Raw genomic sequence first — 24578 nt, 5'->3', positions numbered from 1 at the left:
CCCTCCCTTCCTCTTCTTTCTCATTGTTGCTATCCTCCTCTTCTTCCTTCTCCTCCTCCTCTCTCTCACTCCTGTCTCTCCGAAGTCAAGCCGTGAGTTTTTGTCAGAAAGGAACAAGTGATCTAGCTCTCTCCTTTCCTCCCTTTCTCCCTCCCCTTCCGTCTCTCCCTCTCTCCCTCCCTCTCTCCCTCCCTCTCTCCCTCTCTCCCTCCCTCCCTCTCTCCCTCCCTCTCTCCCTCCCTCTCTCCCTCCCTCTCTCCCTCCCTCTCTCCCTCCCTCCCTCCCTCCCTCCCTCTCCCTCTCTCCCTCCCTCCCTCCCTCCCTCCCTCTGCTCAACATTCCTCTTTCTCCTGTTCGATCACTCCCCTCTCTCCCTCCCTCTCCCTCTCTCTCTCCCTCCCTCTCCCTCTCTCTCTCTCCCTCCCTCCCTCCCTCTGCTCAACATTCCTCTTTCTCCTGTTCGATCACTCCCCTCCCTCTCTCTCTCTCTCTCTCTCCCTTTCTCTGGTTCACACCCTCCTCTGCTCTCCCGATCAGTCTATATGTGAAGGGAGTTCCGTATGGTTACAGACTCGGCTGGTGGAAGAAGTCAAAGCAAGGTAGGGGCACACAACTCCCCCTCTCCTTTTTCCTCTCTATTTCTTCCCCTATCTCTAGTTCCCTCTTTCTTTCCCTCTCTGTCATTTCTTTGAGAAACTCAGAGATGAAGTTGTTTCCTCAGCTGTTTGAAAGACATTCTCACACTCTCTCAGCTCAGTTTATTCTCTCTCTCTCCCACTTGCTGACTCTATCTGTGTCTCTCTTAGTCACCGTGCATACATGTGCTGCATGTTGTGAGGTGATGTCTACTCTAGTATATGACGGGTCAAACCCTGTCTTTATTATCAAGTCATTTGTGATTGTGGTTTGGGTTAAATAGAGATTGTCTGTGATACAGATAGATATACTATGGCGTGTGTATGAAAGAGTGTGTGAGATACAGAGAGTGGTAGAAAGGAAGATCTTAATCTATCTGGTTTTCTCTTACAGACAGAGCACTCCTTACTGAAGGAAAAACTAAATAACTGTCGAAAAAATGTGTCAGTAAGTGTGTATGTGCACGTTCTGGCGTGTGTGTGCGCATGCACTATGAAATATTGATAGATATAGCTGGCAGCGTGGTAGTATTTAGGTGCTCTTATCTATGGCAGTGTGGTAGTTTTAGGTGCTCTTGTCTATGGCAGTGTGGTAGTTTTTAGGTGCTCTTGTCTAAGGCAGTGTGGTAGTTTTAGGTGCTCTTGTCTAAGGCAGTGTGGTAGTTTTAGGTGGTCTTGTCTATGGCAGTGTGGTAGTTTTATGTGCTGTTGTCTATGGCAGTGTGGTAGTTTTAGGTGCTCTTGTCTATGGCAGTGTGGTAGTTTTTAGGTGCTCTTGTCTAAGGCAGTGTGGTAGTTTTAGGTGCTGTTGTCCAAGGCAGTGTGGTAGTTTTAGGTGCTGTTGTCTATGGCAGTGTGGTAGTATTTAGGTGCTCTTGTCTATGGCAGTGTGGTAGTTTTAGGTGCTCTTGTCTATGGCAGTGTGATAGTTTTTAGGTGCTCTTGTCTAAGGCAGTGTGGTAGTTTAGGTGCTCTTGTCTAAGGCAGTGTGGTAGTTTTAGGTGGTCTTGTCTATGGCAGTGTGGTAGTTTTAGGTGCTGTTGTCTATGGCAGTGTGGTAGTTTTAGGTGCTCTTGTCTATGGCAGTGTGGTAGTTTTAGGTGCTCTTGTCTATGGCAGTGTGGTAGTTTTTAGGTGCTCTTGTCTAAGGCAGTGTGGTAGTTTTAGGTGCTGTTGTCCAAGGCAGTGTGGTAGTTTTAGGTGCTGTTGTCTATGGCAGTGTGGTAGTTTTAGGTGCTCTTGTCTATGGCAGTGTGATAGTTTTAGGTGCTCTTGTCTATGGCAGTGTGGTAGTTTTTAGGTGCTCTTGTCTAAGGCAGTGTGGTAGTTTTATGTGCTCTTGTCCAAGGCAGTGTGGTAGTTTTAGGTGGTCTTGTCTAAGGCAGTGTGGTAGTTTTTAGGTGCTGTTGTCTATGGCAGTGTGGTAGTTTTTGGTGCTCTTGTCTATGGCAGTATGGTAGTTTTAGGTGCTCTTGTCTATGGCAGTATGGGAGTATTTAGGTGGTCTTATCTATGGCAGTGTGGCAGGTTTTAGGTGCTCTTGTCTAAAGCAGTGCGGTAGTTGTTAGGTGCTCTTGTCTAAGGCTGTGTGGTAGTTTTAGGTGCTCTTGTCTAAGGCAATGTGATAGGTTTTACGTGCTCTTGTCTAAGGCAGTGTGGTAGTTGTTAGGGGTTTTTGTCTAAGGCAGTGTGGTAGTATTTAGGTGTTTTTTTCTAAGGCAATGTGATAGGTTTTAGGTGCTCTTGTCTAAGGCAGTGTGGTAGTTTTTAGGTGCTCTTGTCTAAAGCATTGTGGTAGTTGTTAGGTGCTCTTGTCTAAGGCAGTGTGGTAGTATTTAGGTGCTCTTGTCTAAGGCAGTGTGTTAGGTTTTAGATGCTCTTGTCTAAGGCAATGTGATAGGTTTTAGGTGCTCTTGTCTAAGGCAGTGTGGTAGTTGTTAGGTGGTTTTGTCTAAGGCAGTGTGATAGTTTTTAGGTGCTGTTGTCTATGGCAGTGTGGTAGTTTTTGGCGCTCTTGTCTAAGGCAGTGTGGTAGTATTTAGGTGTTCTTGTCTAAGGCAGTGTGATAGTTTTTAGGTGCTGTTGTCTATGGCAGTGTGGTAGTTTTTGGCGCTCTTGTCTATGGCAGTGTGGTAGTTTTTAGGTGCTGTTGTCTAAGGCAGTGTGGTAGTTTTAGGTGATCTTGTCTCTACATTTACATTTAAGTAATTTAGCAGACGCTCTTATCCAGAGCGACTTGCAAATTGATGCATTCACCTTATGATATCCAGTGGAACAACCACTTTACAATAGTGCATCTAAATCTTTTAAGGGGGGGGATAGAAGGATTACTTTATCCAATCCTAGGTATTCCTTAAAGAGGTGGGGTTTCAGGTGTCTACGGAAGGTGGTGATTGACTCCGCTGACCTGGCGTCGATGTCAGTGTGGTAGTATTTAGGTGGTCTTATCTATGGCAATGTGGAAGTTTTTAGGTGCTCTTGTCTAAGGCTGTGTGGTAGTTTTAGGTGCTCTTGTCTAAGGCAGTGTGGTAGGTTTTAGGTGCTCTTGTCTAAGGCAGTGTGGTAGTATTTAGGTGCTCTTGTCTAAGGCAGTGTGGTAGTCTTTAGGTGCTCTTGTCTAAGGCAGTGTGGTAGTATTTAGGTGCTCTTGTCTAAGGCATTCACATAGTTTTTAGGTGCTCTTGTCTAAGGCAGTGTGGTAGTTTTTAGGTGCTCTTGTCTAAGGCAGTGTGGTAGGTTTTAGGTGCTCTTGTCTAAGGCAGTGTGGCAGTATTTATTTGCTCTTGTCTAAGGCAGTGTGGCAGTATTAATTTGCTCTTGTCTAAGGCAGTGTGGTAGTTTTTAGGTGCTCTTGTCTGAGGCAGTTTGGTAGTATTTAGGTGCTCTTGTCTAAGGCAATGTGGTAGTTTTTAGGTGCTCTTGTCTAAGGCAGTGTGGTAGTATTTAGCTGCTCTTGTCTAAGGCAGTGTGGTAGTTTTTAAGTGCTTTTGTCTAAGGCAGTGTGGCAGTATTTAGGTGCTCTTGTCTAAGGCAGTGTGGTAGGTTTTAGGTGCTCTTGTCTAAGGCAGTGTGGTAGTATTTAGTTGCTCTTGTCTAAGGCAGTGTGGTAGTCTTTAGGTGCTCTTGTCTAAGGCAGTGTGTTAGGTTTTAGGTGCTCTTGTCTAAGGCAGTGTGGTAGTTGTTAGGTGGTCTTGTCTAAGGCAGTGTGGTAGTATTTAAGTATTTTTGTCTAAGGCAATGTGATAGGTTTTAGGTGCTCTTGTCTAAGGCAGTGTGGTAGTTTTTAGGTGCTCTTGTCTAAAGCATTGTGGTAGTTGTTAGGTGCTCTTGTCTAAGGCAATGTGGTAGTATTTAGGTGCTCTTGTCTAAGGCAGTGTGTTAGGTTTTAGGTGCTCTTGTCTAAGGCAATGTGATAGGTTTTACGTGCTCTTGTCTAAGGCAGTGTGGTAGTTGTTAGGTGGTTTTGTCTAAGGCAGTGTGATAGTTTTTAGGTGCTGTTGTCTATGGCAGTGTGGTAGTTTTTGACGCTCTTGTCTAAGAGCAGTGTGGTAGTATTTAGGTGTTCTTTTCTAAGGCAGTGTGATAGTTTTTAGGTGCTGTTGTCTATGGCAGTGTGGTAGTTTTTGGCGCTCTTGTCTATGGCAGTGTGGTAGTTTTTAGGTGCTGTTGTCTAAGGCAGTGTGGTAGTTTTAGGTGATCTTGTCTCTACATTTACATTTAAGTAATTTAGCAGACGCTCTTATCCAGAGCGACTTACAAATTGGTGCATTCACCTTATGATATCCAGTGGAACAACCACTTTACAATAGTGCATCTAAATCTTTTAAGGGGGGGGGGGGGGTTAGAATAATTACTTTATCCAATCCTAGGTATTCCTTAAAGAGGTGGGGTTTCAGGTGTCTCCGGAAGGTGGTGATTGACTCCGCTGACCCGGCGTCGATGTCAGTGTGGTAGTATTTAGGTGGTCTTATCTATGGCAGTGTGGCAGTTTTTAGGTGCTCTTGTCTAAGGCTGTGTGGTAGTTTTAGGTGCTCTTGTCTAAGGCTGTGTGGTAGTTTTAGGTGCTCTTGTCTAAGGCAGTGTGGTAGGTTTTAGGTGCTCTTGTCTAAGGCAGTGTGGTAGTATTTAGGTGCTCTTGTCTAAGGCAGTGTGGTAGTCTTTAGGTGCTCTTGTCTAAGGCAGTGTGTTAGGTTTTAGGTGCTCTTGTCTAAGGCAGTGTGGTAGTTGTTAGGTGGTCTTGTCTAAGGCAGTGTGGTAGTATTTAGGTGTTCTTGTCTAAGGCAGTGTGATAGTTTTTAGGTGCTGTTGTCTATGGCAGTGTGGTAGTTTTTGGCGCTCTTGTCTATGGCAGTGTGGTAGTTTTTAGGTGCTGTTGTCTAAGGCAGTTTGGTAGTTTTAGGTGCTCTTGTCTAAGGCAATGTGGTAGTTTTTAGGTGCTCTTGTCTAAGGCAGTGTGGTAGTATTTAGCTGCTCTTGTCTAAGGCAGTGTGGTAGTTTTTAAGTGCTTTTGTCTAAGGCAGTGTGGCAGTATTTAGGTGCTCTTGTCTAAGGCAGTGTGGTAGGTTTTAGGTGCTCTTGTCTAAGGCAGTGTGGTAGTATTTAGTTGCTCTTGTCTAAGGCAGTGTGGTAGTCTTTAGGTGCTCTTGTCTAAGGCAGTGTGTTAGGTTTTAGGTGCTCTTGTCTAAGGCAGTGTGGTAGTTGTTAGGTGGTCTTGTCTAAGGCAGTGTGGTAGTATTTAAGTATTTTTGTCTAAGGCAATGTGATAGGTTTTAGGTGCTCTTGTCTAAGGCAGTGTGGTAGTTTTTAGGTGCTCTTGTCTAAAGCATTGTGGTAGTTGTTAGGTGCTCTTGTCTAAGGCAATGTGGTAGTATTTAGGTGCTCTTGTCTAAGGCAGTGTGTTAGGTTTTAGGTGCTCTTGTCTAAGGCAATGTGATAGGTTTTACGTGCTCTTGTCTAAGGCAGTGTGGTAGTTGTTAGGTGGTTTTGTCTAAGGCAGTGTGATAGTTTTTAGGTGCTGTTGTCTATGGCAGTGTGGTAGTTTTTGACGCTCTTGTCTAAGAGCAGTGTGGTAGTATTTAGGTGTTCTTGTCTAAGGCAGTGTGATAGTTTTTAGGTGCTGTTGTCTATGGCAGTGTGGTAGTTTTTGGCGCTCTTGTCTATGGCAGTGTGGTAGTTTTTAGGTGCTGTTGTCTAAGGCAGTGTGGTAGTTTTAGGTGATCTTGTCTCTACATTTACATTTAAGTAATTTAGCAGACGCTCTTATCCAGAGCGACTTACAAATTGGTGCATTCACCTTATGATATCCAGTGGAACAACCACTTTACAATAGTGCATCTAAATCTTTTAAGGGGGGGGGGGGGGGGTTAGAATAATTACTTTATCCAATCCTAGGTATTCCTTAAAGAGGTGGGGTTTCAGGTGTCTCCGGAAGGTGGTGATTGACTCCGCTGACCCGGCGTCGATGTCAGTGTGGTAGTATTTAGGTGGTCTTATCTATGGCAGTGTGGCAGTTTTTAGGTGCTCTTGTCTAAGGCTGTGTGGTAGTTTTAGGTGCTCTTGTCTAAGGCTGTGTGGTAGGTTTTAGGTGCTCTTGTCTAAGGCAGTGTGGTAGGTTTTAGGTGCTCTTGTCTAAGGCAGTGTGGTAGTATTTAGGTGCTCTTGTCTAAGGCAGTGTGGTAGTCTTTAGGTGCTCTTGTCTAAGGCAGTGTGTTAGGTTTTAGGTGCTCTTGTCTAAGGCAGTGTGGTAGTTGTTAGGTGGTCTTGTCTAAGGCAGTGTGGTAGTATTTAGGTGCTCTTGTCTAAGGCAGTGTGATAGTTTTTAGGTGCTGTTGTCTATGGCAGTGTGGTAGTTTTTGGCGCTCTTGTCAAGGCAGTGTGGTAGTATTTAGGTGTTCTTGTCTAAGGCAGTGTGATAGTTTTTAGGTGCTGTTGTCTATGGCAGTGTGGTAGTTTTTGGCGCTCTTGTCTACGGCAGTGTGGTAGTTTTTAGGTGCTGTTGTCTAAGGCAGTGTGGTAGTTTTAGGTGCTCTTGTCTAAGGCAATGTGATAGGTTTTAGGTGCTCTTGTCTAAGGCAGTGTGGTAGTTTTAAGGTGCTATTGTCTAAAGCAGTGTGGTAGTTTTATGTGCTCTTGTCTATAGCAGTGTGGTAGTATTTAGGTGCTCTTGTCTAAGGCATTCACATAGTTTTTAGGTGCTCTTGTCTAAGGCAGTGTGGTTGTTTTTAGGTGCTCTTGTCTAAGGCAATGTGGTAGTTTTTAGGTGCTCTTGTCTAAGGCAGTGTGGTAGTATTTAGCTGCTCTTGTCTAAGGCAGTGTGGTAGTTTTTAAGTGCTTTTGTCTAAGGCAGTGTGGTAGTATTTAGGTGCTCTTGTCATAGGCAGTGTGGTAGTTTTTAGGTGCTCTTTTCTAAGGCAGTGTGGCAGTATTTATTTGCTCTTGTCTTGCTCTTGTCTAAGGCAGTGTGGTAGTAGAGCCATGATGTGACCACACTCTGTAGGGACTGATAGGGTTACTTCTGTGGCAAAGACATCTCGCTGTGTGCCTATACCCCACCGCTGACTCGCTGTTGGGGCTTGCGTGTTAGCAGCCGTGTAGGTGTCTGTGTGTGTGTGTGTGTGTGTGTGTGTGTGTGTGTGTGTGTGTGTGTGTGTGTGTGTGTGTGTGTGTGTGTGTGTGTGTGTGTGTGTGTGTGTGCGTGTCTTTCCATTTAAGCAATGGAAAGTGCGTCTACAATCTGTTTATACGTACTAACTCATATTAGAGGAGTGCTACTTCCCCTCCTCCCTCCCATTGTTCCTCCTTTCCCTGGGCAGGTAGTACAATGGATTGGTGTCAGTCCGAGCGATGGAAAGGGCAGGAAGCAGAAGAGAGCAGAACCCAAAGAGAACTTCAACGAGGTAGGAGCCCCTTTAAATAGACCTCTATCTCACGCTCTCATGGTCTCAGTGTGTTCTGTCTGTCAGACACACTGCTTCCTAGTGGACTCTTGCTAAGGCTGTCTGCTCTCTCTCTCTTTCTCTCTCTTTCTCTGTCCCTCTCTCTGTGGAAGTGTACGTGCGAACATGTGTGCATGCATGCGTGTGTGAATGCCTTTACATAATCTGCATGTCACTGGGTTTTGGGCCAAGGTCAGGTATCAGGATCAGGGATTAGAGGTCAGAGATTAGCTGAGGTCAGAGTGTGTGTTAATGAGGAATACCCTCATTATTCCCTCCTTCCCTCAAGGACAACACACACACACCTGCATCACTAATGAGCAAGAACCAATCTATGACCAACCGAGGGTTAGGAACCTTCAGCCTATATTTCCTGCCTGAGATAATGAACCTCATGGGTTAGCTGCTACTGACCATTTTAAATGGAGGCTTTAGCTTGTCACAATATAGTATAAAACAATATAGTTTAAAAACTTGTAGCCCTGGTTTTCCTGAAAAGAAAATGGTAAAACTCTTCATTGTGAGGCTAAATATACTGAGTGTACAAAACATTATGAACACATGCTCTTTCCATGATAGACTGACCAGGTGAATCCAGATGAAATCTATGATCACTAAATGATGTCACTTGTTAAACCCACTTCAATCATTGTAGGTAAAGGGGAGGAGACAGGTTAAAGAAGGATTTTTAAGCCTTGAGACAATTGAGACATGGATTGTGGATGTGCGGAATTCAGAAGGTGAATGGGCAAGACAAAACATGTAAGTGCCTTTGAACGGGGTATGGTAGTAGGTATCAGGTGCACCGGTTTGAGTGTGTCAAGAACTGCAACGCTACTGGGTCAATAGTTTCCTGTGTATGTCAAGAATGTTCCACCATCCAAAGGACATCCAACCAACTTGACACAACTGTGGGAAGCATTGGAGTCAACATGGGCCAGCATCCCTGTGAACACTTTTGAGACCTTGTAGAGACCATTCCCCGAATAATTGAGGCTGTTCTGAGGGCAAAAGGAAGGGGACCTCAATAGTAGGAAGGTGTTCCTAATGTTTTGTACACTCAGTGTTTGTCAACGTGTGTCAAATTTGTACGTTGTAAGTTAACGTCACTTTGTGTGTGTGTAATTAGTTCAACAGCCATTTTTGCAGGTAAGATGCCCAAATAATAATTTCTAGTTGAATGAACATATGAGACAATTTGAGCAAACACATGATTTTAAATTGACTGAATTTCTGCCTAGGGTTTCTCATTTTGGAGCTAAAGTTAGGCCAACTAAAAATGTTAAGTTCAGGTAGCACTTTGACCGAAAAGTTGAGTTTACAAAAAAGAAGCTGTCGAACCAGTTAATTAATAATATTTACAGTTGAAGACGGAAGTTTACATACACTTAGGTTGGAGTCATTAAAACTCGTTTTTCAACCACTCCACACATTTCTTGTTCACAAACTATAGTTTTGGCAAGTTAGTTAGGACATCTACTTTGTGCATGACACAAGTAATTTTTCCAACAATTGTTTACAGACAGATTATTTCACTTATAATTCTTTGTATCACAATTCCAGTGGGTAAGAAGTTTACATACACTAAGTTGACTGTGCCTTTTAACAGCTTGGAAAATTCCAGAAAATTATGTCATGGCTTTAGATGCTTTTGATAGGCTAATTGACATCATTTGAGTCAATTGGAGGTGTACTTGTGGATGTTTTTCAAGGCCTACCTTCAAACTCAGTGCCTCTTTGCCTGACATCATGGGAAAATCAAAAGAAATCAGCCAAGACCTCAGAAAAGAAAATTGCAGACCTCCACAAGTCTGGTTCATCCTTGGGAACAATTTCCAAATGCCTGAAGGTACCACGTTCATCTGTGCAAACAATAGTACGCAAGTATAAACACCATGGGACCACGCAGCCGTCATACCTCTCAGGAAGGAGACTCGTTCTGTCTCCTAGGGATGAAGGTACTTTGGTGCAAAAAATGCTAATCAATCCCAGAACAACAGCAAAGGACCTTGTGAAGATGCTGTAGGAAACAGGTACAGAACTATCTATATCCACAGTAAAACGAGTCCTATATTGACGTAACCTGAAAGGCCACTCAGCAAGGAAGAAGGAACTATTGGATATAAGAGCAACGTCAACTTACCAACATTACGACCAGGAAGACTTTGCCGAAGCGGATCCTCTGTTTGGTCCACCACCCAGGACAATACATCGGATCCCAGCAGGCGACCCAAAACAACAGCGCCGCAGAAGGGGCTGACGGAGCGGTCTTCTGGTCAGGCTCCCTAGATGGGCACATTGCCCACCACTCCCGGGTATACTACTAGCCAATGCTCAGTTTCTTGACAGCAAGGTAGACGAAATCCGAGCAGGGGTTGCCTTTCAGAGAGACATCAGAGATTGTAACATTCTCTGTTTCACGGAAACATGGCTCACTCGCAATACGTTATCAGAGTTGGTACAGCCACCTGGTTTCTTCATGCATCGCGCCGACAGAAACAAACATCTCTCTGTTAAGAAGAAGGGCGGGGGTGTATGCCTTATGATTAACGAGTCGTGGTGTGATCATAACAACATACAGGAACTCAAGTCCTTTTGTTCACATGACCTAGAATTCCTTACAATCAAATGCCGACCGCATTATCTACCAAGAGAATTCTTGATTATAATCACAGTCGTGTACATCCCCCAAGCAGACACCTCAATGGCCCTGAAAGAACTTAATTGGACTCTATGTAAACTGGAAACCACATATCCTGAGGGTGCATTTATTGTAGCTGGGGATTTTAACAAAACTAATCTGAAAACAAGGCTCCCTAAATTTTATCAGCATATCGAATGCGTGACCTGGGCTGGAAAAATTCTGGATCATTGTTACTCTAACTTCCGGAACGCATACAAAGCCCTCCCTCGCCCTCCTTTCGGCAAATCTGACCACGACTCCATCTTGTTGCTCCCAGACTACAGACAGAAACTAAAACAGGAAACGCCCATGCTCAGGTCTGTTCAACGCTGGTCTGACCAATCTGATTCCACGCTTCAAGATTACTTCGATCACGTGGACTGGGATATGTTCCAGATAGCGTCGAACAACAACATTGATGTATACGCTGATTCGGTGAGTGAGTTTATCGGCAAGTGCATCGATGATGTTGTACCCACGGTGACAATTTAAACTTTCCCCAACCAGAAACCGTGGATTGATGGCAGCATTCGCCCAAAACTGAAAGCGCGAACCACTGCTTTTAATCATGGCAAGGCGACCGGAAACATGACCGAATACAAAACAGTGTATTGCCTCCGCAAGGCAATCAAACAAGCTAAGCGTCAGTATAGAGACAAAGTAGAGTCACAATTCAAAGGCTCAGACACGAGAGGTATGTGGCAGGGTCCACAGTCAGTCACGGACTACAAAAAGAAAACCAGCCAAGTCGCGGACCCGATGTCTTGCTCCCAGACAAATTAATCAACAATGCTCGCTTTGAGGACAATACAGTGCCACCGACATGGCCCGCTACCAAAACCTGCGGACTCTCCCTCACCGCAGCCAACGTGAGTAAAACATTTAAACGTGTTAAACCTCGCAGGGCTGCCGGCCCAGACGGCATCAATAGCCGCGTCCTCAGAGCATGCGCAGACCAGCTGGCTGGTGTGTTTCCGGACATATTCAATCAATCCCTATCCCAGTCTACTGTTCCCACATGCTTCAAGAGGTCCACCATTGTTCCTGTTCCCAAGAAAGCTAAGCTACCTGAGCTAAACTGGTAGCAGGTATATCTCTCTGGTCACCCCCAAAGCCAATTCCTCCTTTGGCTGCCTCACATTCCAGTTCTCTGCTGCCAATGACCGGAACGAACTACAAAAATCTCTGAAACTGGAAACACTCATCTCCCTCACTAGCTTTAAGAACCAGCTGTCAGAGCAGCTCACAGATTACTGCACCTGTACATAGCCCATCTATAATTTAGCCCAAACAACTACCTCTTCCCCTACTGTATTTATTTATATATTTTGCTCCTTTGCACCCCATTATTTCTATTTCTACTTTGCACATTCTTCCACTGCAAATCTACCATTCCAGTGTTTTACTTGCTATATTGTATTTACCTTGCCACCATGGCCTTTTTTTGCCTTTACCTCCCTTATCTCACCTCATTTGCCCACATTGTATATAGACTTATTTTTCTACTGTATTATTGACTGTATGTTTGTTTTACTCCGTATGTAACTATGTGTTGTTGTGTGTGTCGAACTGCTTTGCTTTATATTGGCCAGGTCACAATTGTAAATGAGAACTTGTTCTCAACTTGCCTACCTGGTTAAATAAAGGTGAATTAAAAAATAAAATAAATATACTAGCTAAGGTACCTGACCTTTATCTTGGCCAGGTCGCAGTTGTAAATGAGAACTTGTTCTCAACTAGCCTACCTGGTTAAATAAAGGTGAAATAAAAAATAAATAAAATAAATAAACGACTATCGCCCTGTAGAACTCACTTCCGTCATCATGAAGTGCTTTGAGAGACTAGTCAAGGATCATATCACCTCCACACTACCTGATACGCTAGACCCACTCCAATTTGCTTACCGCCCCAATAGGTCCACAGACAACGCAATCGCAATCACACAGCCCTAACCCATCTGGACAAGAGGAATACCTATGTAAGAATGCTGTTCATCGGCTACGGCTCAGTATTTAACACTATAGTACCCTCCAAACTCGTCTGGGTCTCGACCCCGCCCTGTGCAACTGGGTCCTGGACTTTCTGACGGGCCGCCCCCAGGTGGCGAGGGTAAGAAACAACATCTCCACCCCGCTGATCCTCAACACTGGGGCCCCTCAAGGGTGCTTTCTCAGCCCTCTCCTGTACTCCCTGTTCACCCATGACTGTGTGGCCATGCACACCTCCAACTCAATCATCAAGTTTGCAGACGACACTACAGTGGTAGGCTTGATTACCAACAACGACGAGACGGCCTACAGGGAGGAGGTGAGGGCTCTCGGAGTGTGGTGTCAGGAAAATAACCTCACACTCAACGTCAACAAAACAAAGGAGATGATTGTGGACTTCAGGAAACAGCAGAGGGAGCACCCCATATGCACATCGACAGGACAGTGGTGGAGAAGGTGGAACGTTTTAAGTTCCTCGGTCTGCACAACGCATCACCGGTGCAAACTATCTACCCTCCAGGACACCTACACCACCCGTTGTCACAGGAAGGCCAAAAAGATCATCAAGGACAACAGCCACCCGAGCCACTGCCTGTTCACCCCGCTATCATCCAGAAGGCGAGGTCAGTACAGGTGCATCAAAGCTGGGACTGAGAGACTGAAAAACAGCTTCTATCTCAAGGCCATCAGACTGTTAAACAGCCATCACTAACATTGAGTGGCTGCTGCCAACATACTGACTCAACTCTAGCCACTTTAATAATTAATAATTGGATGTAATAAATGTATCACTAGTCACTTTAAACAATGCCACTTTATATAATGTTTACATACCCTACATTACTCATCTAATATGTATATACTGTACTGTATACCATCTACTGCATCTTGCCTTTGCCATTGTGTGTATAAGGTAGTTGTGCAATTGTTGAAAGGAGTGTGCAAGGAGTTCTACAAACCTAACTCAGTTACACCAGCTCTGTCAGGAAGATTGGGCCAAAATTCACCCAACTCATTGTGAAAGAATAGCCAATTACTGCCTGCTTGGCAATGCACAGAGAGGGGAAGGAGAGGAGAAAAAAGGTAGAGGAGATAACAGGAAGTGTAGAGAAGACGGGGGATGAAAGATGTGGAGAGGTGATATTAGAGAGGGTGGGAAGAGAAAGGTGAAGGGGCAGAGAAAATAGGAGAAAAGGGGTGAGAGAGAAGTGCCTAGATGGTAGTGGAGTAGGAGGAGAAAAGGATGAGAGAATGGAAGAGACAAGATGAGACGAGACAATTGGACGTCTGTCCAACTATTACCATCAAGTAGGGTTGGGCTTTGCCAGGGGGTTGTGGACATGGGTTGTAGACAGGGGTGGTGGATGGATGGAATCCCATGACTCCAGATCAGAAGGTTGTGTGTTTGATCCCAGTGGTGAACACTTGTTTTGTATTTTTTGGTTGTAACCCTATTCCAAACCTAAACCGTTACCTTAACCATTCAGAATGAGTGCCTAAATGTAATGTTTTAACCATATCCAAAACCGTAACCCTTAATTTGGAGCTACTTCACAATTTGACATTTTTAAAATGGAATGATACTGAGCAGGAGGAGTCAACCCAGGGAGTCAAAAATACTTTGGAGCAACTTAGAAATTTTACATTTGAAGAAATGTGGATAAGTGTCTAATTCTGTAGTGAGAGCTTGTTGATTACGTCATAGATGATTAGTGGTCTGTAAACGCACACGCACGCACACGCACGCGCACGCACACACGCGCACACACACACACACACACACACACACACACACACACACACACACACACACACACACACACACACACACACACACACACACACACACACACACACACACACACACACACACACACACAGAGGCCTTAAATGAGGGTTGCTTTAATAGAGCCAGAATGTATTACCTCTTTCCTTGCTTTTGTGTGTGTCTAGTTATATATGTGTCTGTTTCTGTCTGTATGTGTGGGTGTGTGTATCAGGGGTCTGCTGAAGGATATTGTCATGCTCTCATGGTAATGGGCCTCATTTTGTTCTCATTTTCATCTGTGGTCGCTGTAATGAGGGTCTGTCTGCCCCTGCTAATCAGCCCAGGAAACCCTGTAGGCAGAGGCAGTCTGGGTCCGGCGGGCAGCGGCTTTTTTGGCCGTCATCCCAGTCTCAGACATTCTCCAGATGATGTGGACGATTTTGTACTAGCCCAACACTAAAACACCTGACTCAACTTATAGACGGATAGATTATAATCACCAAGCCCTTGATTAGTGAAATCAGGTGTGTGAGAGCTGGGCTGGAACAAAAGCCTGCATCCCATGAATTGGGATGTTCTGTTTTGCTTGTCTGTGGAGCGTCTCCTTGCTGTACACTGCATGGGGAAAAGGGGAAAAAGGGTGAAATGAGTCTGCAAGCAGCACAATATCACACAATATCACACAATATCACCTGATTCACATCAAGGTGACGGCATGTCCTTTAACTCAAATCACTAATCACAGTTTACAGGTTGCGATAGCAACAGGCACAACGCATATCGGTCCCCTCCCTCGGCTGCCTCCTGAAGTCAAGTCAACAGTGACTGTACCACTTCCTGGGTCTAAAAGTACCAGATGAATATAAGCCTACCTCTCACTCTGATAGTCTTGCTGGAATTGCAGCCATATTGCTTACATCTGTCCAATACAGAACTACACAGGTGCCTAGGAGGTAGTTGGGGGAATGGGGAAGGGCGTTAGACAGTTAAGATGAAATTGGCAGGATTTTTTGATAATCAAAGAAAAAATTGTCGCATCTTCATTCTTGTTGTGGTTTACTTTGACTGCTGTTCACCTATATATGACCAAACTTCACCTCTGTAGACTAGGAAACTCCGCCCCACCTCTCATTGCAGTTGAGATGCCTGAGAGCAGTCCATCAAACATCTGTTATTCCTTCACTCGTCACCCCCTCTCTCTTTTCCTCTCAGTCCATCCAAGCTCACCAGGATCTGGATTAGAGTGTGATTTATTGGGGGGGGGGGGGGGGCATTTAAGGAAATGGCTGTTTCCGTTCAGACCTCATCTCAGATAATTTGGTAGCAGTGGTAGGATTTGGAAATGGAAGAGGAGCGAGTGTGTGCGCGTGCGTGCTCCATTAGTCTAACATTGATTCACCTCTGCATCAGGCTGTGTGGAAGCCTACTAAAGTGTATGTGGTCTGCTGCTAGGCCAGTTAGGACCGCTTACTGGCTAGAAACCTCTGATTAAAATCACTATGATGTCTGCTGGACACACACGCACGCACGCACACACACGCACACGCACACACACACACACACACACACACACACACACACACACACACACACACACACACACACACACACACACACACACACACACACACACACACACACACACAGTGTTATTGGGTTGTGTTGTCAAGGATACATGCACCATCTTCATCGACCTGGCCAAGGTTTTCGACTCTGTCAATCAACGTGTTCTCATCGGCAGACTCAACAACCTTGGCTTCTCAAATGACTGCCTCGCCTGGTTCACCAACTACTTCTCAGATGGAGTTCAGTGTGTCAAATCGGAGGGCCTGTTGTCCGGACCTCTGGCTGTCTCTATGGGGGTACCACAGGGTTCAATTCTCGGGCCGACTCTCTTCTCTGTGTATATCAACGATGACGCTCTTGCTGCGGGGGAATTCCTTGATCCACCTCTACGCAGACGACACCATTCTGTATACATCTGGCCCTTCTTTGGACTCTGTGTTAACCTGTCTAGGATCAGCGTGGCGCTAGCGGCACACCCCCCCCCCCCCACTGAAAAACCAGTGCCGCGAAATTCAAAAAAAATATTTTTTTAAAATATTTAACTTTCACACATTAAAGTCCAATACAGCTAATGAAAGACACAGATCTTATGAATCCAGTCAACATTTCCGATTTTTAAAATGTTTTACAGGGAAGACACAATATGTAAAGATGTACATCTATTACCTAAAAACACATTAGCATAATCCACCATCTTTTATTTGTCCACCAACACCAGTAGCCATCACCAATTCGGCTAAACTAAGATATTTATAGCCCCTAACCAACAAAAAAACTCATTAGATGACAGTCTGATAACATATTTATGGTATGGGATAGGTTTTGTTAGAAAAAAGTGCATATTTCAGGTATATGGCATAGTTTACAATTGCACCCACCATCACAAATGGACTAGAATAATTACAATGAGCAACGTGTTTACCTAACTACTAATCATCAAACATTTCGTAAAAATACACAGCATACACGAATCGAAAGACACAGATCCTGTGAATACAGACAATATTTCAGATTTTCTAAGTGTCTTACAGCGAAAACACAATAAATCGTTATATTAGCTTAGCACATAGCAATTAGCAGCCCAGCATTGATTCTAGCCAAAGTGAGCGATAAAAGTCAACATCGCCAAAAGATATTAATTTTTTCACTAACCTTCTCAGAATTCTTCCGATGACACTCCTGTAACATCACATTACAACATGCATATACAGTTTGATCGAAAATGTTTATATTTAGCCACCAAAATCATGGTTAGACAATGTGAAATGTAGACAAGCTGGTAAAGAAAACGTCCTTGCGCCACTTAGACAGTGATCTACTCTTATACATAAATACTCATAAACGTGACTAAAAAATATAGGGTGGACAGGGATTGATAGACAATTTAATTCTTAATACAATTGCGTTATTACATTTTTTAATTTATCCTTACTTTTCAATACAGTTTGCGCCAAGCGAAGCTACGTCAAAAAACATGGCGTCCTAAGCCACTAAAATGTTTCGACAGAAACACGATTTATCATAATAAAAATGTCCTACCTTGAGCTGTTCTTCCATCAGTATCTTGGGCAAAGGATCCTTTCTTGGGAGAAATCGTCTTTTGGTGGAAAGCTGTCCTCTTGCCATGTGGAAATGTCAACTGAGTTCGGGATGAACTGAAAAGCATGCCCAACTTTTCACATCGTTGCAAAAATAAATGTCCCAAAATCGCACTAAACGGATATAAATTGCTATAAAACGCTTTAAATTAACTACCTTATGATGTTTTTAACTCCTATAACGAGTGAAAAGATGACCGGAGAAATATAACAGGCTAAACTAACGCTTGGAACAGGAGAGGGTCGGTGTCTTCCACGCGCGTTACGCAGCAAGAAAAGACTTGCTAGCTAAAGGTTTTTTTCATTTGTAGGGCCTGTGAACGAGCAATCGAGCCCGTTGGAATCGTCATCACGTAAAGGCATCCAGGGGAAGACGTAAGAAGTGTCCGTATAGTCATAGCAACGACAGTGCCCTTTTAAATGACTTCAGAAAAGTGGCCAACATTTCTCAAATCTGACTCCATGTCAGGGAAATTGCTGTAGAATGGGCTCTGTTCCACTTAGAGACAAAATTTCAACTCCTATAGAAACTATAGACTGTTTTCTATCCAATAATAATAATAATATGCATATTGTACGATCAAGGATTTTGTGGGAAGCCGTTTAAAAAATTAGCCACATTAGCATAAATAGTCTAAACAGCGCCCCCATCCCCAACAGGTTAACAAACCTCCAAACGAGCTTCAACACCATACAACACACCTTCCGTGGCCTCCAACTGCTCTTAAACGGTAGTAAAACTAAATGCATGCTTTTCAACCGGTTGCTGCCTACACCCGCCTGCCCGACTAGCATCACTACTCTGGACAGTTCTGACTTAGATACAGTGGGGCAAAAAAGTATTTAGTCAGCCACCAATTGTGCAAGTTCTCCCAGTTAAAAAGATGAGAGAGGCCTGTAATTTTCATCATAGGTACACTTCAACTATGACAGACAAAATGAGAAGAAAAAAATCCAGAAAATCACATTGTAGGATTTTTAATGAATTTATTTGCATATTATGGTGGAAAATAAGTATTTGGTCACCTACAAACAAGCAAGATTTCTGGCTCTCACAGACCTGTATGTCACGATCGTCTTGCTGTGAGAGATTGGACCAAGGCGCAGCGTGTGCAAAATACATCTTCTTTATTAAAAGAAGAGAGAAACAAACAAGAAACGAACAACTATAAACGAACTAAACAAAATAACAAAACTGACGACCGTGAAGCTAAACAGACATATAGTGCTGACACAAACACTACACATAGACATACCTAGACACATTCACTCAACCATAGACATACCTAGAAACATTCACTCAACACAAACTCATACACTACACCCAACAGCCCCTTTACCATATAACCACCCAAAACGACAAAACACAAACATTCCCCATGTCACACCCTGACCTACCTAAAAATAATAATGAAAACAAAGAATACTAAGGCCAGGGTGTGACATAACCCCCCCTTAAGGTGCGAACTCCGGGCGCACCAGCATAAAGTCTAGGGGAGGGTCTGGGTGGGTGTCTGTCCACGGTGGCGGCTCTGGCACTAGCCGTGGTCCCCACCCCACCATAGTCACTACCCGCTTTCGTAGCCTCCTCCAAATGACCACCCTCCAACTTAACCCCACTGGATTAAGGGGTAGTACCTGACTAAGGGGCAGTACCGGACTAAGGGGCAGCACCCGGATAAGGGGCAGCACCCGGATAAGGGGCAGCACCCGGATAAGGGGCAGCACCCGGATAAAGGGCAGCACCCGGATAAGGGGCAGCACCCGGATAAGGGGCAGCACCCGGATAAGGGGCAGCACCCGGATAAGGGGCAGCACCCGGATAAGGGGCAGTACCAGGATAAGGGGCAGCACCAGGATAAGGGGCAGCACCAGGATAAGGGGCAGCACCAGGATAAGGGGCAGCACCGGACTAAGGGGCAGCACCGGACTAAGGGACGGATCCTGGCTGGATGGCGGATCCTGGCTGGCGGATCCTGGCTGGATGATGGCTCTGGCGGATCCTGGCTGGATGACGGCTCTGGCGGATCCTGGCTGGATGACGGCTCTGGCGGATCCTGGCTGGATGACGGCTCTGGCGGATCCTGGCTGGATGACGGCTCTGGCGGATCCTGGCTGGATGGCGGCTCTGGCGGATCCTGGCTGGATGGCGGCTCTGGCGGATCCTGGCTGGATGGCGGCTCTGGCGGATCCTGGCTGGATGGCGGCTCTGGCGGATCCTGGCTGGATGACGGCTCTGGGGGATCCTGGCTGGATGACGGCTCTGGCGGATCCTGGCGGGATGACGGATCTGGCTGCTCATGGCTGGCTGACGGATCTAACTGCTCATGGCTGGCTGACGGATCTGGCTGCTCATGGCTGGCTGACGGATCTGGCTGCTCATGGCTGGCTGACGGATCTGGCTGCTCATGGCTGGCTGACGGATCTGGCTGCTCATGGCTGGCTGACAGATCTGGCTGCTCATGGCTGGCTGACGGATCTGGCTGCTCATGGCTGGCTGACGGATCTGGCTGCTCATGGCTGGCTGACGGATCTGGCTGCACATGGCTGGCTGGCGACTCTGGCAGATCCTGTCTGGTTGGCGGCTCTGGAAGATCCTGTCTGGTTGGCGGCTCTGGCAGATCCTGTCTGGTTGGCGGCTCTGGCAGATCCTGTCTGGTTGGCGGCTCTGGCAGATCCTGTCTGGTTGGCGGCTCTGGCAGATCCTGTCTGGTTGGCGGCTCTGGCAGATCCTGACGGATGAATGGCTCTAGCGGCTCCTGACTGACGAACGGTTCTGACGGCTCGGGACAGACGGGCGGCTCTAATGGCTCGGGGCAGACGGATGGCTCAGATGGCGCTGGGTAGACGGATGGCTCAGATGGCGCTGGGTAGACGGATGGCTCAGATGGCGCTGGGCAGACGGATGGCTCAGATGGCGCTGGGTAGACTGATGGTCAGATGGCACTTGGCAGACGGGTGGCTCAGATGGCGCTTGGCAGACGGGCAGTTCAGGCACCGCTGTGCAGACGGCAGACTCTGGCCGGCTGAGGCGCACTGTAGGCCTGGTGCGTGGTGCCGGAACTGGTGTTACCGGGCTGGGAACACGCACCTTCAGGCTAGTGCGGGGAGAAGGAACAGGGCATACTGGACCCTGAAGACGCACATTAGGCCTAGTGCGTGGTGCCGGAACTGGTGGTACCGGGCTGGGGACGTGCATCTCAGGGCTAGTGCGGGGAGCAGCAACAGGACGCACAGGACTCTGGGGACACACAGGAGGCTTGGTGCGTGGTGTAGGCACCGGTGGCAAAGGGCTGGAGACACGCACCATAGGGCTAGTGCGTGGAGGAGGCACTGGTGGTACTGGGTCGGGGCGGGGAGGTGGCGCCGGAAATTCCGGACCGTGCAGGCGTACTGGCTCCCTTGAGCACTGAGCCTGCCCAACCTTACCTGGTTGTATGCTCCCCGTCGCCCGACCAGTGCGGGGAGGTGGAATAACCCGCACCGGGCTATGTTGGCGAACCGGGGACACCATGCGTAAGGCTGGTGCCATGTAAGCCGGCCCGAGGAGTCGCACTGGTGACCAGATGAGTTGGGCCGGCTTCATGACATCCGGCTCAACGCTCAATCTAGCCCGGCCGATACGTGGAGCTGGAATGTACCGAACCGGGCTATGCACACGTACAAGAGACACCATGCGCTTTACTGCGTAACACGGTGTCTGCCCGTACTCTCGCTCTCCACGGTAAGTACAGGGAGTAGGCGCAGGTCTCCTACCTGACTTCGCCACACTCCCTTTAAGGCCCCCCCCAATAAATTTTTGGGTTGTACTCACGGGCTTCCAGCCTTGCTTCCGTGCTGCCTCCTCATATCGCCTCCTCTCGGCTTTAGCTGCCTCCAGCTCTTCACGAGGGAGCCGATATTCTCCCGGTTGTGCCCAAGGTCCCTTACCATCCAGTATCTCCTCCCATGTCCATGAATCCTGTGTAGGTGGGTTCTGTTGCCGCTTGACACGCCGCTTGGTCCTAGATTGGTGGGTAATTCTGTCATGATCGTCTTGCTGTGAGAGATTGGACCAAGGCGCAGCGTGTGCAAAATACATCTTCTTTATTAAAAGAAGAGAGAAACAAACAAGAAACGAACAACTATAAACGAACTAAACAAAATAACAAAACTGACGACCGTGAAGCTAAACAGACATATAGTGCTGACACAAACACTACACATAGACATACCTAGACACATTCACTCAACCATAGACATACCTAGAAACATTCACTCAACACAAACTCATACACTACACCCAACAGCCCCTTTACCATATAACCACCCAAAACGACAAAACACAAACATTCCCCATGTCACACCCTGACCTAACTAAAATAATAATGAAAACAAAGAATACTAAGGCCAGGGTGTGACACTGTAACTTCTTTAAGAGGCTCCTCTGTCCTCCACTCGTTACCTGTATTAATGGCACCTGTTTGAACTTGTTATCAGTATAAAAGACACCTGTCCACAACCTCAAACAGTCACACTCCACACTCCACTATGGCCAAGACCAAAGAGCTGTCAAAGGACACCAGAAACAAAATTGTAGACCTAAATTGCAATTACTTCGCTACTATGGCCTATTTATTGCCTTATCTCCTTACTCCATTTGCACACACTGTATATAGATTTTTCTATTGTGTAAATGACTGTACTTTTGTTTATCCCACGTGTAACTCTGTGTTGTTATTTTTGTCGCACTGCTTTGCTTTATCTTGGCCAGGTCGCAGTTGTAAATGAGAACTTGTTCTCAACTGGCCTACCTTGTTGAATAAAGATGAAATAAAAAATAAATAAAAAACATTTACAGGCTTTGGTGGATATCAGTTAAAGCCTGGGTTGTGATTTGGACAATAGAAGCGCAACTTCAACTTCCATACATTACTGTATCATTGTCTCATGTCAGATGGCGTCACTCCTCCCGATGCTCCTTCCTCAACCAATCTGTCTTGTAGGACGTGGAACTCTTATTCAAATTTCAATGTTGAGTATGCGCCATTCAAAAAATGTAAACATAGTTCCTAATTTTGGATATTACTGCACTCTCGTACGACTCTCACTGAAATAGGCAGAATGACCATCTAACTAAATTATTACAAACATTGTGAAAGTGATTTAATAGTTTACAATCGTGAGAAAATAAAAACAAACCAGTGGCTATCTCCTGCACAAATTCTGTGCCAGGACGTTGGTCGCCAGTGCAGTGACTTAATCAGCTGTTTAGCTAACTGTTATAGCTAGCTAGCTTACTGAGATACCTAGCTAGCTAGTAGGCTAGCTCTTCCTTCACTGACATAAAACGTGTGCTTAGCCGGTTTAAGAGAATTATTAAGAGAATTTGACTGATATCAGGAATCAGTCCGATGATCACCATGTTTTTCCATGATCTTATCATTTAGTCAGCTGAGCACAGCAGCTGACTGAGGAGGCTACTGCAATGACTCGTGGGAGAAGAAAAGCTGCTTCAGGAAAACTCATAATGTAAGCGTTAGCACTACTAGCTACAGTAGCTTGCTAGCTAGCTATTGTTGGAAGATTCAACATTGTGTGCAGCACTAAGTAGGTAGCTGGTTGGTTAGCAGTATCGTTTCAGTCAAAATGCTTTCAGTGACTGGCTCAATGTTCAGCACATTTATGCTAGCTTTCGTGCCCGTAATCAAACTTCAGAAATACAGCTAATTGAAGCACAATAATCCTTAGCTAGATGTGAAATGGGGCAACTAAGACTTCCTCATCAAAAAAACATACATTGTTTTAGCTTAGATTAATTCAAACAATTTTGAAGCGGAAATTGACGATTTCACTTAGGGAATATTTTCAGAATGATACAGCTGCCCATTGTAGCCTGACAACTTTTGGACTATCCCATGACCATTTGGGAGATACGAGACAGATCAGTGCAGGTGGAATCAACGCACTATCTGGCGTAAGACAATGTTACTGCATACACTGTATCCTGTAGAGGGAAGGTCAAACATCTATGTGTATGTAGCACGCGCTCCAGCAGGTATATCTCTCTGGTCACCCCCAAAACCAATTCTTCCTTTGGCCGCCTCTCCTTCCAGTTCTCTGCTGCTAATGACTGGAACGAACTACAAAAATCTCTGAAACTGGAAACACTTATCTCCCTCACTAGCTTTAAGCACCAGCTGTCAGAGCAGCTCATAGATTACTGCACCTGTACATAGCCCATCTATAATTTAGCCAAAACAACTACCCCTTTACCTACTGTATTTATTTATTTATTTATTTATTTTGCTCCTTTGCACCCCATTATTTCTATCTCTACTATCTCTACTTTTTTTTCTTTTTTTATACTTGCTATATTGTATTTACTTCGCCACCATGGCCTTTTAATATTTTTATTTATTTATATATATATTTTGTTTGCCTTCACCTCCCTTATCTCACCTCACTTGCTCACATTGTATATAGACTTATTTTTCACTGTATTATTGACTGTATTTTTGTTTTACTCCATGTGTAACTATGTGTTGTTGTATGTGTCGAACTGCTTTGCTTTATCTTGGCCAGGTCGCAATTGTAAATGAGAACGTGTTCTCAATTTGCCTACCTGGTTAAATAAAGGTGAAATAAAAAATGTCTGAAAGACAAAGACTAAATCTATTACTGGACATGTTGACCTCTGCATTACCAGACACTGAGTTATCAGACTGGTCTCTGATGCCGTGAGGTAAAGAATTGAAGAATTACAACTTCAGTGGTATGAGGTACGTCCTAACCTTGTCATTGGTTGGTAGACAGTTCGTGGTATGTGGCATGTGGCGTGCCTGCCTCTGTGATCCCATGTTGCGTTTCCATGTACACACAGCAGTCTCCAGACTGCACCGTGACACACCTGACCAGAGCATGTGAAGTGTTACGGTTAGGAGGAGAGGGGGAACACCACCATGAAGTCATGAGCTTTCTATTATACGCATGCACACACACACACACACACACACACACACACACACAAAAGAGTGGATTATCACATTCCACAAAACACTCCAGAGGGAAAGATTCCTCTCGGCTTAGATTCATGAGGTACAGAGCGAGAGAGAAACAAAGAAAGAGAGAATACTACATCTCTTGCCATTGCAAGTATAGTGGAATACACCCACCTTATTAAACATATCACCTCGTCTTTCAGCTCCTCTATACACAGAGCTGTATGGAAACAGATGTCTGTCTTGCCTCTCCTTTTAGTTGTCTCTTTCCATTGTAGCAGTGGCCAAAACACTGGCCCATTGACTAGAGAAAACTGTTGTATTAGAAAGAGGGGTCGGACGTGTTTCGCTAATGTTAAAACAACGTCTGTTTCACTCACCTCTCATTCATATAATACTGCTAACCAATAAGTATCTGTTGCTTT

The 24578-nt window shown here is 45.4% G+C and overlaps 1 protein-coding gene across 1 annotated transcript in view; it reads left to right on the top strand.

Annotated features, from left to right (window-relative positions):
- Positions 1-384: 384 nt before the first annotated feature.
- The window catches only part of LOC129826592 (aminopeptidase O-like), an 81996-nt gene continuing 57802 nt past the window's right edge, over positions 385-24578 (top strand). Inside the window, exons 1-2 of the mRNA XM_055887497.1 lie at positions 385-599; positions 7448-7531. Coding sequence (XP_055743472.1) covers positions 561-599; positions 7448-7531 — 123 coding nt within the window. The 5' untranslated portion in view covers positions 385-560. The remainder of the gene's footprint in view (positions 600-7447; positions 7532-24578) is intronic.

This window comes from Salvelinus fontinalis, chromosome 28 (assembly GCF_029448725.1).
Source record: "Salvelinus fontinalis isolate EN_2023a chromosome 28, ASM2944872v1, whole genome shotgun sequence".
Taxonomy (NCBI): Eukaryota; Metazoa; Chordata; class Actinopteri; order Salmoniformes; family Salmonidae; genus Salvelinus; species Salvelinus fontinalis.
The sequence above is the reverse complement of the archived record's forward strand: the minus strand, read 5'-3'. Positions and strand labels throughout refer to the sequence as shown.